Source organism: Microcaecilia unicolor, chromosome 14 (genome assembly GCF_901765095.1).
Source record: "Microcaecilia unicolor chromosome 14, aMicUni1.1, whole genome shotgun sequence".
NCBI classification, from domain to species: Eukaryota; Metazoa; Chordata; class Amphibia; order Gymnophiona; family Siphonopidae; genus Microcaecilia; species Microcaecilia unicolor.
In genome coordinates, this window is record NC_044044.1 from 24,252,489 (window position 1) to 24,271,899 (window position 19,411).

The 19,411-nt window shown below is 42.1% G+C and overlaps 2 protein-coding genes across 2 annotated transcripts; both read right to left on the minus strand.

Moving 5' to 3' along the window:
* Positions 1–3,266: 3,266 nt before the first annotated feature.
* On the minus strand, positions 3,267–4,193 carry LOC115458095 (olfactory receptor 11H2-like). The gene has a single exon (XM_030187917.1). It carries the CDS (start codon positions 4,191–4,193, stop codon positions 3,267–3,269), a length of 927 nt encoding a protein of 308 aa, XP_030043777.1.
* Positions 4,194–10,960: 6,767 nt separating this feature from the next.
* Positions 10,961–11,887, minus strand: LOC115457099 (olfactory receptor 11H2-like). Its single transcript, XM_030186523.1, has one exon. It carries the CDS (start codon positions 11,885–11,887, stop codon positions 10,961–10,963), a length of 927 nt encoding a protein of 308 aa, XP_030042383.1.
* Between the last annotated feature and the right edge of the window lie 7,524 nt (positions 11,888–19,411).

The window sequence follows — 19,411 nt, forward strand, 5'->3', positions numbered from 1 at the left end:
TGAATTTGTACCTGTCTTTTTCAGGGCACAGACCGTATAAGTCTGCCCAGCAGTATTTCCCGCCTCCCAACCACCAGTCCCGCCTCCCATCACCGGCTCTGGTACAGACCGTATAAGTCTGCCCTCCCCTATCCTAGCCTCCCAACCACCAACCCCTCTTCCCCCCACCCGCTCCGCCACCCAATTTCAGCTAAGCTTCTGAGGATCCATTCCTGCTGCACAGGATTCCTTTATGCATATCCCACGCATATTTGAATTCCGTTACTGTTTTCATCTCCACCACCTCCCGCGGGTGAAGCACAGTGAACATTAATGATCCATTTTAGCTTTCAGATAATTTTCTATCACATCTAACCAGCTGCACTTGTGGCTGAAAATCTCCTCAGTCTAATCAAAGTCGGACTGGTCAGATTCTGGACTGCTTTTTTTTCACTAGGGATGTGCAACCTGAAACTTCTATGTTGATCCAGGTAATGTTTATGTGTGCGTATTTTATTTCATGATGTCATCACGGGAGAAATGTTGTTAAGAACGCACACTCTGTAACATTCGCAGACAGTGCACTCTTTCTCCATGAATTAGTGCACACTCAGAAACTCAGGCACAGGAGGTGTTAATCCAGTCTAGCCGAGTTCAGACAGGCAAAGCAGCTTGGCACAGAATGCACAGAGGGCATTTATCTAGAGGTGCATTTTCTTTTCTTTCTCTCACAGGTTCCCATTAACAAATAATGACTCATCCCTAGGCTGTGCCTACCTCAACTCTGGAACCTTTGGAGCACTGCACTGTAAGACTGCTCGATACTGCCTGTGCACCAGGGCTCCCTCTTCATGTTTTATGGCCAGAGAGTAAAGATGCTGATTCAAGAGGGTGACAGAAGCATCTGAGGTCTTCAGATAAGATAAAGCCAGGGACTAGGGTCTCCAGAAGTCTGGGTACCACGAAGATCACTTTGGACAGAGATGACAAATGGATCTATTCAGTGATACCAGTGGCACATCTCTGCATATCTCCTCAGACACGCGGTCACAGAAAAGGCCGCGCCAAGGATCCCCTCTGTGCCTTTCTCAGAAATGGGCCTCGGTCCTGGTAAATGCAAGCTGATTGGCAAAGAACACCTTACATCATCCTAGAAATGCACTATGATTGGCTGCTCACAAGAGTAAAGGCTATGACATCAGCACCAGGCTCCTCCTACAGGGTATACTGACATTTTTCAATCTGTCACGTTACTTCATATTTTACTGTTAATTACAGTAATTTTAGAAACAATTTCTGTAAACTATGCCTGAAAAGGTACTTTCTTAGGTTTCAGGAGTAGGGTAGCTTTGTACATTTTCGTTTCTGCTCTTTTATTAAACCATGCTAAAAAGTGGCCTGAGATATTTTTTTAGCATGTGGATTTCCCACGTGCTGAGGCCATTTTTAGTGTGACTGTAAAATGAGCACTGATCCCAGAACTATCGATTAGTAAAAGGGCCCCACAGCCTGTTATAAAATGAGCCTTATTGTTTTTAGATGTTGTTTTGGTATTTTTTTTATTTTGTTTTTACTATTTTGTTATGCTGATTTTAATTTAAAATAATTGATTTAATATTTAGCTTGTGTTTTTTTTATATTCCAACTTTTGCTATTGTGTTGTATTGTGCAATCAGTGTAAATACATTTTAAATAAATGCAATACATTTCACCTGAGAATGCAGTGGACATGAAGAACAAACTTCTAGAGAAAGCTGTAGGAATCAAAATAGTTTGTGAAATCAACCATGTGGGACTGATATTCAAATGCACTTATGTGTCACCTTTGGCTGCTGACCACATAAGCCCTTTTTTAAACACTGGTCACCTGAGAATGAATAAATGTCCATATAAGTCAACCTACAATCAAAATGTATCCATTTAAGTTGAGGAGGGGCCAGTGGTGTTCCAGGGGCTAATCCAAAAACTTTGCAAATAGCAGCAATACTCATCTACTCTTGGGATAACTTTGGGGTCCTTTTACTAAGGTGCGCCAAAAAATGGGCTGCACTAGTGTAAACGCGTGTTTTGTGCGCACACAGATCCATTTTTCAGCGCGCTTGTAAAAAAGGCCTTTTTAAAAAAATTTTTTGCCGAAAATGGATGTGCGGCAAAATAAAAATTGGCACGCTTCCATTTGGGGGTCTGAGACCTTACCACCGGCCATTGACTTAGTGGTAAGGTCGCGTTAATCATGCGGTAATCGTCTATTACTACTACTACTACTCATCATTTCTATAGTGCTACTAGACGAATGCAGGGCTGTACACTTGAACATGAAGAGACAGTCCCTGCTCCACAGAGCTTACAATCTAATTAGGACAGACAAACAGGACAAACAAGAGATAAGGGAATATTAAAGTGAGGATGATAAAATAAGGGTTCTGAACAAGTGAATAAGGGTTAGGAGTTAAAAGCAGCATCAAAAAGGTGGGTTTTTCACTTAAATACTATTGTGCAAGTATGAAATATATACCCCCTAATTCTATATATGGTGGCCAAAAATTGTGCATGAAGATTTGAGCACAGGACCAAATTCTGTGTGAGATTTAAATGAGTAATGAGCCAATTAGCATCAATATTTGGAAGCTAATGATCAATCATCAGTGCTAAATGGCAATAATGAAAGATTCCGCACATATCTAGTTAGGTGCTAGTCTATAAAGATTCATGCGGAATATTTCCATGTGGATCCAAAAAGTGGGCATGGATAAGTCATGGGCATTCCATGAATTTGCACGTGGTGTTATAGAATAGGGTTGATTCGCACCTAATTTAGGTGCGAGGATTTATATCAGGTTTCACTTGGTGTAAATCCTTGCACCCAAAATTGGGCATGGATGCTGCTGCTAGGCGCTATTCTCTTAACGGCACCCAACTTTGAGCGCCGTATATAGAATAACGTTCCATGCTCAATTTTTTGCACCCAAATATGGGTGCCATTATACAATTTAGTCCATCTTGTATAGCGAGCATTTGCCAGGGGGCATACACATGGACATATCTTGGGCAAGATATGGGTCGAACTCACATGCATGTATATTATAGAACAGAGTTGTATATCTACAATGAAAAGCCATTATTTGAATTTGCATACATTTGAATACCCAGTGCACATTTCAAGCATATTCATAATGAGAATCTAGAAAATCTCACCAGCTCTTGGGCACCAGGACAGACTTTAGTAAGCTCTGCATTAACAATAGCTACAGGCACTCAGAGGAGATAGTTCTCGCAAGCTCTGTGCATTAATGGATTTGAATAATATTTTTCACCACTTGCAAAACTTCCTTGTTCCTTAGCGTGTAGATTACTGGATTAAGTAGAGGTGTCACAACAGTGTAGAAAACAGTCACAACCTTATCCATGTAAAAAGGATGGTTTCCTGGTGGTCTAATGTACATATACATCACACATCCAAAGAAAATAGTCACCACAGTAAGGTGGGAGGCACAGGTGGAAAAGGCTTTAAGACGCCCAGAAGAGGAAGGGATTTTTATTATGGTTTGTATAATGAAAGTGTAAGATATGAAAGTGAAGGAAAAGGTACTGAGGAGCATTAGAGCAATGCATCCAGAAATGGTCATTTCTATTCCATAGGACCTTATGCAAGAAAGTTCCAACAGAGGTCCTGGATCACATAGAAAATGGTTAAGTTCATTTGGCCCACAGAATGGCTGCTGCAATACTAAAAATATGGGGGATAATGGCCAAAGGAACCCAAAAATCCAGCAGGAAGCAGCCAGACAGGAACATATCTTACCGCTCATTAGCACATTATAGCGGAGGGGATGGCAGATGGCTAGGTATCGATCATAACCCATGACAGTGAGAAGGAAACACTCAGTTGTACCAAAGCAGAAGAAAAAATAGAATTGTAGGAAGCAACCGCTGAAAGAAATAGAGTTAATTCTAGACAGTAGGCCAGACAGCATTTTGGGAACAGTGGTAGTTGTGTACCAGATCTCAACAAAAGACAGATTACCAAGAAAAATGTACATGGGCTTGTGTAGACGAGGTGCAGACCACACCAACGTGATGATCATCATGTTCCCAACTAAGGTGAGGATGTAGACAACTGAAAACAGTATCAATAAGGGAATCTGAGCTGCCTGATGGATGGAGAGCCCACGAAGAATAAACTCTTTCACTTGGGTTTGGTTTCTTCCTTGCATCTCTTGGACATGTAACCTGAAAGGAGCAAGATTATATTAAACCGTGCTGCCTGTTTATCACCAGAACTCAGATGAACCCCGCCTGTCCACCTCCTCCCCCAGCAAAATATTAGAAATACAGTCCTTATTTGTAAGTACCAGATCCAGTTCACCACTGTCCATCATTGGTTTTATTATTTATTTAATTATCAGGATTTATTTACTGCCTTTTTGAAGAATCCATCCAAGTTGGTGTACGAGAAGAATACGTCAAAATACAACGCCACTGAACTTTGTTTAATACAGAATATGGTTCAGTTTAAAAAAAGCTTTAAAAACTCATTTATGTTTTCAGGCTTTTGGTTCCTTTGACAGCAAAATAATTTCATACATCAAAGAGAAAAGGCAGCTGAGGGGAGATATGATAGAGGTCTATAAAATAATGAGTAGAGTTGAACAGGTAGATGTGATGTGTCTGTTTACGCTTTCCAAAAATACTTGGACAAGGGGGCATGCGATGAAGCTGCAGTGTGGTAAATTTAAAACGAATCTGAGGAAAGTTTTCTTCACTCGACGCGGTTAAACTCTGGAATTCGCTGCTGGAAAAGGTGGTTAAGGTGGTTAACTTTGCGGACTTCAAAAAAGGGTTGGACGGCTTCCTGGAGGAAAAAGCCATAGAGTGTTATTGAATGGACGAGGGAATAATACAGTATTTCTAGGATGGGCGGGACAAATTGCTTGTTCTTTTGGCCGCTGTCGGTGACAGGGTGCTGGGCTCGATGGACCCTTGGTCTGTCCCAGCATGGCGATGCTTATGTACTCAGTAGAGAAAACGCTGGGCTGCAGACACCGTCTTACCGGCAAATGTCAGTGACGTAAATATGCAAAATGAATGTACACCACTGCAATAACCTTGATGCTTACAGGTGCCTTATATACTTAGGTACAGAGTAGGTATGTTTCTGTTTCTAAAGGACTCACAATAGTTTAAAAAAAAAAGAGCTGAAGTAGGATTTTAACCTGCGTCTCTTGGTTTATAATCCACTACACTAACCACTAGGTTACTTCTCAAAGCTGCGTTTTTTGTTTCTCAAAAATTATTTTATTTATTATTTATTAGGCTTTATTTACTGCCTTTTTGAAGGAGTTCACTCAAGGCGGTGTACAGCAAGAATAGATCAAACATCAAAAATATTCGAAAACAATACAAAGTATGGCATGGAATACCACTTGCACTGTCAACACAATACGTAATAGAACATTATAATTGGTAGTGAAGGGTAAGGCAAAGTTGTAATATATAGATGGGTAAGAAAGTAGGAAGAATTAGAAAGTAAGGTGACTGATTTGGAGAAAGTTGCACATGGAGGAGTGGATAAACAAGACTATAATACCTGAAAGCTGTCATAGAGCCTGGCATCCCCTTAACCCCTCCAGTGGGCAGCTACTCAATGAGAGCACCTCTCTGTATCTTGGAAATGCCTGAAATGGTTCTAAATAAAAATGTTTTTCTTTTTAGACATGGGTGTTGTTTCCCCTTTAGTCATTACTGTTGGGTGTCAGGTTCTCCCTAGTCCTGCCCAGAACATGCCTTGCATTGCAACATCTGAATTGAATTGTCCAAATCCCAATTTCGCAAAGGCAGAATATGGACGTCCAACACTGCAGAAGTTCCATATACACAGTAACACTGTGTTACTGTGTATATGGAACTTCTGCAGTGTTGGACGTCCATATTCTGCCTTTGCGGAATTGGGATTTGGACAATTCAATTCTGATGTTGCAATGCATGGGATTAGGAATCTGTTCACTGTAAGTAAATAAATAAAAATTTCAAATCTAGAATTGGAAGTTTTGCAGCTTATAAGATATTGTGTTATATGCATTCACTCTCAAAATTTGCTGATTTTAGAAAGGGGCAAAAATATTTAATATGCTAAGTAAAGAGCAAAAGATATGGAAGGGTTCTAAATTCACTACTATTATGAAAGAGAAGAGCATAATATATTGTAAAGACATAAATATATTTATTAAAGGAGTCACTTACGGACAGTGAGATCTTTAAATCTCCAGGATATAATGTAATATTTATTTACTCTTCAGCACCATAGACCAGGCCAGTGAAGAATCCTACAGGATGTATCAGGAAATCTAGGAAAATGGCAAGTCAATGGAAAACTCTCCATCTTGCTGAAGGTTAAGAGCTGTGATTTTGCCTTCTTTGTGTCTTGAGCTTACGGTTTATTCATTCCTCTCAGATGTTCTGAGCTACAAGGATGTTCTTTTATACAATACTACACTTCTAGCTCATTGGGAGTTCCATGATCCATGGAGAATTCTTAGGGTTCGCAGACGATCTGCTCACTCACCTGTAAAAGCTATTAATTTAGCAATTATCTATGAAGGCTAATAAAGACGACTTTGGTGCAGAGCAAATGTTCATCAAAAGATAACGGAGATTGTTTACCATTTTTGTGGCATGTTTGTTATATAGTTGCTCTTACTCCGAAGGCACAGTAAGAACTAGATTCAGTGAATGGTGCTCAAACATCATCACCCAAAATAATTAACGCTCAATGCTCTGCTATAAGGGGCACTAAAATATGAGCACCCAGTGTACAATAGCAATTTTGATGCCCAGATTTGGGTGCCAAGACTTGTGCCTGTTGAAACCAGGTGCCATTCTCAGCTCCCAATTTAGAAACATAGAAACAAGACGGCAGATAAAGGCCATATGACCCATCCAGTCCGCCCATCCTCTGTAACCCCTAATTCTTCCTGTTCCTAAGCGATCCCACATGCTTATCCCATGCCTTTTTAAATTCTGGAACAGCCCTCGACTCCACCACCTCCACAGGGAGGCCATTCCGCGCCTCCACCACCCTTTCTGTGAAATAATACATCCTTAGGTTACTCCTAAGCCTATCCCCTCTTAACTTTTCCATATGTCCCTTCATGCCAGAGCTCTCCTTTATTTGAAAAAGGCTCTCTTCCTGTACATAAATGCCCTTGAGATATTTAAACGTTTCTTTCATGTCTCCTCCCTCCCTTCTCTCTTCCAGCATATACATGTTGAGGTTCATAAGCCTGTCCCTATCATTTTTGCATTCAAGACCGCTTACTAATTTCGTAGCCGCCCTCTGCGAACACTGCACACAAACATTCAGAATGCCCCTGACCCACCCATACATCTCCTATGGCCACTCCCCCTTTTCAATCGTGCACTATGGAATTTAGGGTCCTTTTACGAAGGCGCTCAAGGGTCCCCTTTTACTAAGTGGTGGTAAGCCCAATGTGGGCTTACTTCTCGCTAAACAGGAAGTGCCGCCGAGCTGCACTTCCCACCCTTAGCATGTCAACATATCCCCCTCTTTGGTACAATCTTCTATCTCATCATTTTTGGTTTCAACCCCATTGGGCGTTTCCGCTACCGGGGCAAGGAACAGCCCCGGTCTGGAGAGCAAAACTTTGCTTAACCCTTTAGGACCTGCTACCCCTCCACTTCCGCAACTAGATGGGATCATAGTACCGAGCACTAAAACCAATGGTAACTCGAAGGGGCGGCAGACCCCATCGGTGGAAGTGACAGATAAGATTTTAAATCTGGTGGAAGGTGACCAACGTATCCCAGGAATGGCATCGGGGGATGCCACAGTGAACGGGATTCAAACCGTCGGTTTGTATGAGGAAACTTCCCTGTGTGCCTCGGCGATTCAGCCTCTTGTGAGACCCCAGGAAATATCGCTGGAATCTATCTGGTCGGCTCTTGAGTCTTTGCATAAGGTTTGTGCATCTTTCGTTACAGTTTCACTAAATAACGCTACACAAGTAGGAGATATAAAAGAAAAGATTGAAATTGTCTCAAGTAAACAAACTATATTGGAAACAGACATGGCTAAAATACAAGAGCAACAATCTCAAATGTCGGAAGATTGAAAATTTGGAGAATTTAACAAGGAACTTAAACCTCCGTATATTGAATTTTCCACAGACTAACTCACGTTTCCCCAAGAGATATGCTTATTAAATTTCTGAAAGAGAACTTTAAATATTCAGAACAAACACTTCCACCTATACAGAAATAATACTATCTAGAAGGTAAATTAAAACATCAAGATACTAATGCTCAAAAAGCTTCAATACAACAGGACACTTCAACAGAAATATTGGATATTACAGACTTTTTGGAACAATCTAAAGAGGAAATTAAAATTCGAGCAACCCTAATTGTTTTCCTTTGTATTTTTACAAGATAAGGAGGCCTTATTAAGGCTCTACTTTAAAAATATTCATCCTGAATTTATGGGAAGCAAAGTTTCAATTTTCCCAGATATTTCTAGATGGACTCAACAGAGAAGGAAAAAATTTCTGGAAATGAAACAGGAAGTTACAGAGCTAAATGCTTGTTTCCAATTGAGATTTCCTTGTAAATGTTTGCTGAACTTTAAAGGCAATAGATATGTTTTCTATGAACCTGAACAGTTACGCAGTTTTCTAAATATGCAAGATAACAAGAAGACGACACAGATATGAAGCGGTTTAAGTAAATGGAAGGGGTAACCACCTGCTTTTTTTTTCATTAAATTTATAATTGTTTCTTCTAAGACCAACCAGTGGCGTACCAAGGGGGGTGGGGGGTGGGGGCTGTCCACCTCGGGTGCACGCCGCTGGGGGGGTGCCGCACGCCTGTCGGCTCGTTCTGTGCTCCCTCTGCCCCGAACAGGTTATTTCCTGTTCCGGGGCAGAGGGAGCATGGAACGAGCGAAGCCGACAGACGCACGGCACCCCCCCCCCCAGCAGGTAAAAATGCACCCGGGGGGGTGTCCTTTTGCCAGGGGGGAGGTGTCACGCTGCACCCGGGGGGGGGGGGGAAGGCACATTAGCGATCCGCCCGGGTGTCAGCCACCCTAGGAACATCACTGAGACCAACTTCCTTTGGTAATTAATTGGATTCTCTCCAATATTGTGGACTGTTAAACCAATATTTGTAAGATTACTTCTTAATTTTTCTTTTTCTCTTCTTCCTTTTTAGAAGTAGAATATATTCATAATGTTGGTGTATCTTATCAATGATTGCGTTCTTTGTAAAAAGTAAACTAATAAAGAAATATAAACAAATACAATTATTACTTTGATATTTAAAGGCCTACTTGAAGAAGCTCCACTTTGTACTGCTTCGCTTTTAAAAAAATTGCATATCATTGCATCCATTACAATCCACTGCTAAAAGATGGTTGCAAGTACCATTGTTTGAATATATAAACTTAATATCTATCAAGAGTCTCTGGTGAGAATTGCTGGATCAAATGTATAGAATGGTCTTCCAGATATGATTTGTAATATACCCTCCTACTCGGCTTTCAGAAAACCTCTTAAAGCGCATTGGGGTCCTTTTACTAAGTGAGCTGAAAAATGGCTTGCAGTAGTGTAGGCGCAGGTTTTGGACGCACGCCGATCCATTTTTCAACGTGCCTATAAAAAAAAAAGCCTTTTTAACGTTGCCGAAAATGGATGTGTGGCAAAATCAAAATTCCTTACAAAAAAATATCAAAATACTACACTTTCCTTACACTAGAATGATACAAAAAATCAGTGTATTACGCTGGAATTATAATATGGAGGAAAAAGAGCCTCACAGAGCTCCTGGACAATATATCTGTCTATTGGAGCTAAAACGGATCTTAAATTGATCCTCTGTTCATCATTGGCTCTGAAAAAACCTCCTATTTAATATTTCCACAATAGTGACAGATATAATGGTTCCATTCAATTGTTGCTTCACAAAATATTGGAACTAAGTGTAAAATAAACACTTATCTGTAACGCTAGAAGACTTCAAACACTCTTCTTAAGGCGATCCAAGCCAACGTGGCCAGCGTTTCGTAAAAAACTGCTTCAGGGCTTAGATAGCGCTAGTCTTATGAAAACCGCTGTAGCCGAGTGCAGGAGACTACCGCTACAGCGGTTTTCATAAGACTAGCGCTATCTAAGCCCTGAAGCAGTTTTTTACGAAACGCAGGCCACGTTGGCTTGGATCGCCTTAAGAAGAGTGTTTGAAGTCTTCTAGCGTTACAGATAAGTGTTTATTTTACACTTAGTTCCAATATTTTGTGAAGCAACAATTGAATGGAACCATTATATCTGTCACTATTGTGGAAATATTAAATAGGAGGTTTTTTCAGAGCCAATGATGAACAGAGGATCAATTTAAGATCCGTTTTAGCTCCAATAGACAGATATATTGTCCAGGAGCTCTGTGAGGCTCTTTTTCCTCCATATTATAATTCCAGCGTAATACACTGATTTTTTTGTATCATTCTAGTGTAAGGAAAGTGTAGTATTTTGATATTTTTTTGTAAGTAAATTTTTCCATACCTTGTAGACTGTTTTTTAGTGAAAATCAAAATTCCCACATGTCCATTTTGGGTCTGCAACCTTACTTCTAGCCATTGACCTACCTACATTATTTACAGATAAAAGGGGTAGCCATGGGGGCTACGGTGGCACCTATCATCGCTTGCCTTTACATGGCAGAGTATGAAAATAGGTATGTGAACTCTTCAACACACAACCAACACATACGCATCTGGTGTTGTTTCATTGCAACTCACTAAGATTTGGATATGATATGGGATAAAAATAAATTTGATGAATTTACATATATTTGAAAATCCAGTACACATGAACTTATTTCATACATATACATAATGAACAGATTTTACTAAGCTTTACCTTAAAATGATCTACTGTAGGTACTCAAAGCAGTCAATTTTCAAAAGCTCTGTAGATTAATGGATTTGCATTAGTTTTTTCATCACCTGCAAAACTTCCTTGTTCCTTAGGGTGTAGATTACTGGATTAAGTAGAGGTGTCACAACAGTGTAGAATACAGCCACAACCTTATCCATGTAAAAAGGGTGGTTTCCTGGTGGTCTAATGTACATATACATCACACATCCAAAGAAAATAGTCACCACAATAAGGTGGGAGGCACAGGTAGAAAAGGCCTTAAGACGCCCAGAAGAGGAAGGGATTTTTATTATAGTTTTTATAATGAAAGTGTAAGATATGAAAGTGAAAAAGAAAGTACACAGGACCAGTAGGGCAATGCATCCAGAAATGGCCACTTCTGTTCCATAGGACCTTATACAAGAATGTTCCAGAAGAGGTCCTGGATCACACAAGAAATGATTAAGCTCATTTGACCCACAGAATGGCTGCCTCAAAACTAAAGATATGAGTGCCAATGGCCAAATGAATCCACAAATCCAGCAAAAAGCAACCAGGCAGGAGCATATCTTACTGTTCATTAAGATATTGTAGCGAAGAGGATGGCAGATGGCTAGATATCGATCATAACCCATGACAGTGAGAAGGGTGCATTCCATTGTACCAAAGCAGAAGAAAAAATAGAATTGTAGGAAACAGCCACTGAAAGAAATAGAGTTAATTCTAAACAGCAAGCCAGAAAGCATTTTTGGGACAATGCTGGTTGTGTACCAGATTTCGACAAAAGAAAGGTTGCCAAGAAAAATGTACATGGGCTTATGTAGGCGAGGGGCAGACCACACCAACGTGATGATTATCATGTTCCCTACTAAAGTGAGGATGTAGACAACTAAAAAGAATATAAATAGGGGAATACGAGCAGACTGATGGATGGAGAGCCCACGAAGAAGAAACTCCTTCACTTGAGTTTGGTTTCGTCCTTGCATCTTTTTGGCATGAAACCTGGAAGAGCAAGATTATATTAACCATGCTACCAGTCATCATCAGAACTCAGATAAACAACCCTCCTCCTCCCCCCCCCCCCCCACCACCACCACCACCACCAGCAGGACATTAGAAATATGTTACTTTAAATAAATATATCAATAAAATTATTAGTAAATTTATTAATTAAAAAATATACAAAGTGCTGAATCTTCCTCTTATTTTCATCCCTACTCTTCTGGCTGAACAGATCGTTAGCTGGTATGACTATATCATAGTTAGAGGGTCTTGCTAAATGTTGTCTTCATGATAGCAATATATCCAGTTTTGCCACATCCATCCGGATTAGAAGTTCTTGAACTATTACTAGCTATACTATGGTGCTCATTTTCATAGCAGAAGAAACATCTCAAAAATGGCACAAAGAGGTACAGGAACATTTTTCTCGGAAAATATATGTCACGATTTTCAAAACTCAAAATTGAGATGTCTCAACCTGCAGTTCATCTAAATTGCTTGATTACTGTCGGGTAATCACCGTAAATGGTGATGCAGCTGCGCTGATTAGAACTGCCCCCGCCCCTAAAAAAATATGTTCTGTTTTCTTAACATGTGGGAAGCGTGTGTTGAACACAAAAGTACCATGGGATACCCCATGTTAGGGGATTTTAATCTGCAGTAAGCAAGCGTTAGTGCTTTCTGGAGCTTAGTAAAAGGGCCCCAAAGGGCTGATTTTACAATTCTAAAAGATTTATTTATTTATGGTTCATTTCTACCCCACATTTTCCCACAAATGCAGGCTCAATGTGGCTTACATGAATTATAAAAGAAACATACAATATATGGATGATTACAGAAGAAGACAGAGGTAACGCGAACCACAATAACAATGACTAAACAGCAGAGTTATTGATGGAGTACGTTTTTTCAAAGAGGAATGTTTTCAGCAACTTCTTGAAGAGATGGTGATCAGCTTGCGATTTTAAGAACAAGGGTAAACCATTCCAATTCTTCGGGCTGGAATAGTGGAAAGACAAGGCAAAAAAAACCCGTGATAATATTCGGAAAATCAAAATATGAAAGTGCCAAACCATTACGAGAAAAGCTACATTGGCTCCCACTCAAAGAGCGCATCACGTTCAAAATATATACCTTAGTTCACAAAATCATTCATGGTGAAGCCCCAGCCTACATGTCAGACCTGATCGACTTACCACCCAGGAATGCTAAAAAATCATCTCGCACATTCCTTAACCTTCACTTCCCCAACTGTAAAGGTCTAAAATAAAAACTAACGCACGCATCAACCTTTTCCTACATGAGTACACAATTCTGGAACGTGCTACCGCGCAACTTAAGAACGATCTATGATCTAACCAACTTCCGCAAACTACTGAGGACCCATCTCTTTAACAAGACATACCACAAAGATCAACACATGTGAACTCCCCCACATGTATCCAGAATTGTCTCATAATGTTTTCTTGGTATATTACTATCATGTTCTAACATTATCATGTAACCCAAAATCCTTCTGTAATACCAAATGTCCATTCTCTTCTATTTCCACTATTCATGATATATTGTAAACCACATTGAGCCTGCAAAGAGTTGGGATACAAATGCAATAAATAAATAAATTTGGATTTTGGAAAGGACACGGAAGGAGAAAATCAAAATGCACGGCATATATATTCTCCCTGGAACGCCAAGAACTAAATTACCACAGGACTTTGTGTTCTGACTGCTGTCTTTTGATATTTTACAGATATTCTGGTTTTCTCTAGCTTGATAAGGCTTGCACATTTTGCTATGTCGTGTTTTTTTTTTTTAGTTTTCCTTTAGTCGGTAAATACTGTTTTAAGTTTGTTTTAGCTTTTTTATTATTTTAAATGCATTTTATTTTATTTTGATATTCTGGATTTTACGCACGTTCCGTTGTACTCCACTCAGATGTCGTGATGACTGAATCAAACGTCCTTTTAAATAAATAAATAAGTGAAGAGCAAATATATTGAACGTTTTACAGCTGAAACAATATTCGGTTATATAAATTCATTTTCATATCTTACTGGTTTTACTCCTCCCTCTCCTTCTCTGCGCATATCCAGCAGACAGCCAAGACCTGTCGCTTCTTTCTCGATAACATCAGCAAAATTCGCCCTTTCCTCTCTGAGCACACCACCCAAACTCTCATCCACTCCCTCATTACCTATCGCCTTGACTACTGCATCCAGCTCCTCACTGGCCTCCCACATAACCATCTATCCCCCCTTCAATCCGTTCAGAACTCTGCTGCGCGTCTTATCTTCCGCCTTGACCGATATGCTCATATCACCCTTCTCCTCAAGTCACTTCAGGTACCGCATACAGTTCAAGCTTCTCCTACTAACCTATAAATGCACTCAATCTGCAGCCCCTCATTACCTCTCTACCCTCATCTCCCCTTATGCCCCTACCCGAAACCTCCGCTCTCAGGACAAATCCCTCCTCTCAGTACCCTTCTCCACCACCGCCAACTCCAGGCTCCGCCCTTTCTGCCTCGCCTCACCCTATGCTTGGAATAAACTTCCTGAGCCCATACGCCAAGCCCCCTCCCTGCCCATCTTCAAATCCTTACTCAAAGCCCACCTCTTCAATGTTGCTTTCGGCACCTAACCATTATACCTCCATTCAGGAAATCTAGACTGCCCCAATTTGACTGACTGCACACTTTGTCCTTTAGATTGTAAGCTCCTTTGAGCAGGGATTGTCCTTCTCTGTTAAATTGTACAGCGCTGCGTAACCCTAGTAGCGCTTTAGAAATGTTAAGTAGTAGTAGTAGTACAAAGGAGCAGACGTACCCTAGGCAAATAAGAAGTTAATGTGTGGGGTCACGTGATGTGGAGGAGCTGAACGGACGTCCCGAAGGCTGGCTCCGCTCCCATCGGTTAAAAACCTGCTAATTTAATGTTGTAAACTCACCGGAGTGATCTTCCCTCTACCATTGGCGATTTCAGCAATAAGCAGCGCTTCTTTTGAGGTGGAAACGGAATCTGGTGGAGTGCTTGCGAGGGGGTATGCCATCTAGGGCCCCGCGGGCGAGGAAACACAGTGCATTGAAGGAGAGACCTAAAATGGCGGTGGTGGCGGCAAATAGCACTCCTCAGCAGCTCGTGATGCCAGCAGAGACGATCCGGGACCTGACCCATCAGATTACTGCAGCGTTGGATGAGAAATTGACCAAACTACAGGCAGGGATGGATCATATCACGGAGGCATTGGAGGGACAGAATGTGAGGCTGCAATTGGCTGAAGAACGCATTTCTAGACAAGAAGACAGAGCGGAGACAACGGAGGCGCGGATAGCTGCGTTGGAGGGCCAGTGCAAGCAGCTGGCTCAGCAGGTCGATGACCACGAGAACCGCAGCAGGCGCAATAACATTCGCATTATCGGATTACCTGAAACAGTAAAGGACACAGAGCTATGGGAGTTTGTAGAAAAGGGGATCCCAGAGCAGCTGAATATACAACTCCAAGAGAAAACACTACGTGCTGAAAGAATACACCGTGTGGGAGCGCTCCGCGAGGGAGACCAGCGACCGCGAGCCGTTCTGGCGCGAATCCTCAATTATGCGGATAAAGATAAGATCATGCAGGCGTTCCGGGGAAAGAAGAAAGTGGCGTGTGGAGGTCATCAGATTTTGTTGTTTCAGGACTACTCTGCGTCAGTATCCGACCAAAGGAAGAAAATGGGCCTCCATTGCAAGCGTTTGTATGACAAGGGACTGCGATTTGCCCTCCTTTACCCTGCCAAGGTGAGGCTCACTCATGACAACAAAACCTTATTCTTTACGGATCCAAAAGAACTTGGAGCCTTCGTGGATAAGTTGCCCTGAGGAGCAGGAGAGGCTACAATTGGAGCGGAAGACTGCTTTAAGTAGGGTGCAAGAAGTTTGCCAGGAGAAGCAGAGGTGTAGAGATGTGTGAACAATTTAGGACAGTATTGCTTGGATACTCGGGGTCCTTATATATAAAAGGGGGAGGAGGGGAAAAGGAAAGAGAAAGAAACATCTGTGGAATGAATTTGCCTTTTCTCCCTTCTTCTTATTCTTCGTTTTCTTGTTATATGTAGTCTAATGTTGCATCTAACCTGATATGGTTTTTTTTTTTTTTTTTTTTACTTTTTACTGTTAGATGATGTAATCTTACACTTGTTTAGAGAGTGGAGGAGCAGCTGTTGAGCAGTGCTCTTGTAAGTTTAGCGTTCATGGTAGAGGGAGGGTTGGGGGGAGGGAAATGAGAGGGGAGCAGCTTCTTTGAGAAGGGATTGTAACACTGGGTGTTCTGGGAAGAAGGGTAGGGATGGGGAGGGGGGAGGAAGCGCAAGGGAATATGAGTGGAGGGGGAGCATGGGATATGGATGGGGTGTGTGAATGGCATAAGAAAGATGGCTGTGGGGGAGGGGAAGGGGAGAAGGGGAGGGGGGAGGGGGGTGAGGAGTTGGGCAGTAGAATAGGGGGGGGAGGGAAAGTTATTCCTGGAAGACGAGGGACCATGGCTAGATGTGCAGGGCGGAGGAGGCAGAGGGCAAAGCCCATTTTTGTGTGGGAGGTGGTGAGCTGGGACACCACCTCTGGATTTCGGAAAGATAGCAGGCTTACTAGGCCCATACAGCCACATGGGTAGTTTGAGATTCGGGTCTCTAAATGTGGATGGAATCCATTCCCCAGTTAAACGTTCTAAGATTCTGTCCTATTGTGTCAGGATGAAACTTGATGTGCTTTTCATGCAGGAGACTCATCTCTCGCAGCAGGAGCACAGAAAATTACAACGAGGATGGGTGGGAGAAATAGTATCCTCATCCTTCAACAATAGGCAAAGGGGTGTAGTTATTCTGTTCCATAAAAAGCACCACATTACTACACATAAGACAGTTCAGGATCCGGAAGGACGGTATGTTCTTTGGCTGGGAGAGGTAGCGGGTCACAGAGTAGCCCTTTGCTCTATATATGCACCCAATATATACTCTCACTCTTTCTTTTCGGGGGTACTGGCGCAATTGGTGTCGATAAGCGGATACAAATTGATAGTCGGGGGAGATCTTAATATTACTGCAGATCCCCTGATAGACTGCAAGCCAGCAAAACCACGTTCCTCAAGGTGGCAGGATAAAGGGGTAAACTTTCTAATGAAGGAGCTAGGATTATTGGACATATGGCGCGTGCTGCACCCAGAGGATTACGACTATACTTTTTTCTCACAGGTGCATGGGGTGTATGCAAGGTTAGACTATTTATTGGTGGATTCCTCCCTACTTTCGAAGGTGCGTGCAGCGGAGATAGTAGATGGGGCGGTGTCCGACCACTGTTTAGTATGGGTGGATATACAATGGAGGCAGGACAGCGAGACAAGGATGTGGCGAATGAACCCTACCTTGTATTTGGATTTGGAATTTCATACCTTCTTATTGCAAATGTGGGGTAATTACATGACGGAAAATGATCCGGAAACAGTAGACCCTGTTGTGTACTGGGAAGCGGGGAAGGCTGTACTAAGGGGACACATTTTGGCGTACACAGCAAAAAAGAACAGGGAGAGGAATGAGAGATTGGTGACCCTGTCCAATCAACTGCAGCAGCTAAGGGGGAGATGTGCCCGTCAGAGAGATGAGGAAGCGAAGAAAGAGTACTGGGCGACAAGAAGATGCATCAGTGATATTTTGAATGAAAGAGCGGCCCAAGACATCAGTATATATAAATACAATTTGTTTCGTTGGGGGAATAAAGCAGGGAAATTGATGTCGTCACTGGTGAAAAGTAGAGGGGCCAGGAAGATCATAACAAAGATAAAGTCGCCTAGCGGGGAGATAGTGTCAACGAATGTAGGTATACAGGAGGAGTTTGTGAGATTTTATAAAGCACTGTACAATAAAGGAGAGGTGGACGGGGTGCAGAGAGAGGTATTTTTCAAGGATATTTCTCTACCACAGCTATCTAATGAGCAGAGAGATAAACTGAATGAGCCAGTAGTGGGTGAGGAGGTCAGACAGGCAATCAAGAGATTAAAGTTAGCCAAAGCACCGGGCCCGGATGGGCTAGGGCCTGAATTTTACAAAATTTTGGGAGCCAAGATTTGCCCCCCTTTTCAGGAACTCTGCCATCATTTATGTACAACCGGAAGGGCGGGAGGAGGTCTCACACACGCCCATATAGTAGTACTTCCTAAACCCGGAAGGGATGAGGAGAAGTTGGGCTCTTATAGGCCAATTTCGCTTTTGAATCAAGATATTAAGCTTTTTGCAAATATAATGGCGAGTAGATTGGGGAGGGTCTTGCCTGAGTTAGTACATACGGATCAGGCAGGGTTTGTGCCAGGGAGGTACGCCTCTTCCAATATTATGAGAGCGTTGACAGTTTTGCAAAGAAAGGGAAAGGCTCCGGGGGATGCAATAATCACAAGTTTGGACGCTGAGAAGGCTTTTGACAAGATCTTATGGGATTATCTGTTCTGGGTCCTGCCCCAATTCGGCATAATGGGAGAATTTTTGGGCGGAATTAGAGCTTTATATAGTAACCCTACAGCCCAGATATTAATAAATGGGGCAATGTCTCAAGCTTTCTCATTGGAAAGGGGCACCCGGCAGGGATGCCCACTATCACCTATGCTATTTGTACTGTCATTAGAGCCCTTTGCTATTAAAATTCGCCAGACTAAAAATGTAGAAGGGATTAGATTGGGGTCCCAGGAAATTAAAATTAATTTATTTGCTGATGACATGCTTATCTACCTAGACAACGCCTCGGCAAGTGTCCCCCACTTAGTAGCTTTGCTCGTACAATTTGGATCGTTTTCAGGCTTGCGGATAAACTTTGACAAGTCTGAGGCTTTGCCGGTGTCTGTCCCGTGTGCATGCAGGCAGTTGCCTACTTTCCCTTTGGCGTGGTCAACGGGCACGTTGAAATACCTGGGAGTATATCTACATAAAGATATGCGAGTGATCTACAGGAGGAATGTCCAGGATAAGCTGGATAGCCTTAAGGCGTTGTGTCAGCGATGGAAGGACTTACCGCTTTCTCTGCTAGGCAGAGTAGCCCTCGTTAAAATGGTCATGTTACCAAAAATACTGTATTCTCTGCAAATGTTGCCACTTTGGATCACAAAAAAGGATGAGATGTATTACAAAGGTTTTATAGGCACTTTTATTTGGGCCGGGCGCAGGGCTAGAATCAGTTTTGCCAAGCTAACATTGCCCAGAACTAAAGGTGGATTAAACTTTCCAGACCTTCGCTTGTACAACGTGGCAGCTATACTTAGGTGGATTCATGAATTGCATGAGGGATCGGCTAGGTATGCACCGCAATCCATCTGGCAGGACGAATCTTTATCATATTCTGCATTTAACATGATACAACTGAGGATGGGTAGGAAGGGAGAATTGCAGTTTCTGCTTCAACCGCTGCAGAGGGCTTGGGAGTGGTGGAGAGGATATTTGGGTAAGGCGACGGGTGCATCTCCATTCCTGGCTGCAGTGGATAACCCTGCTT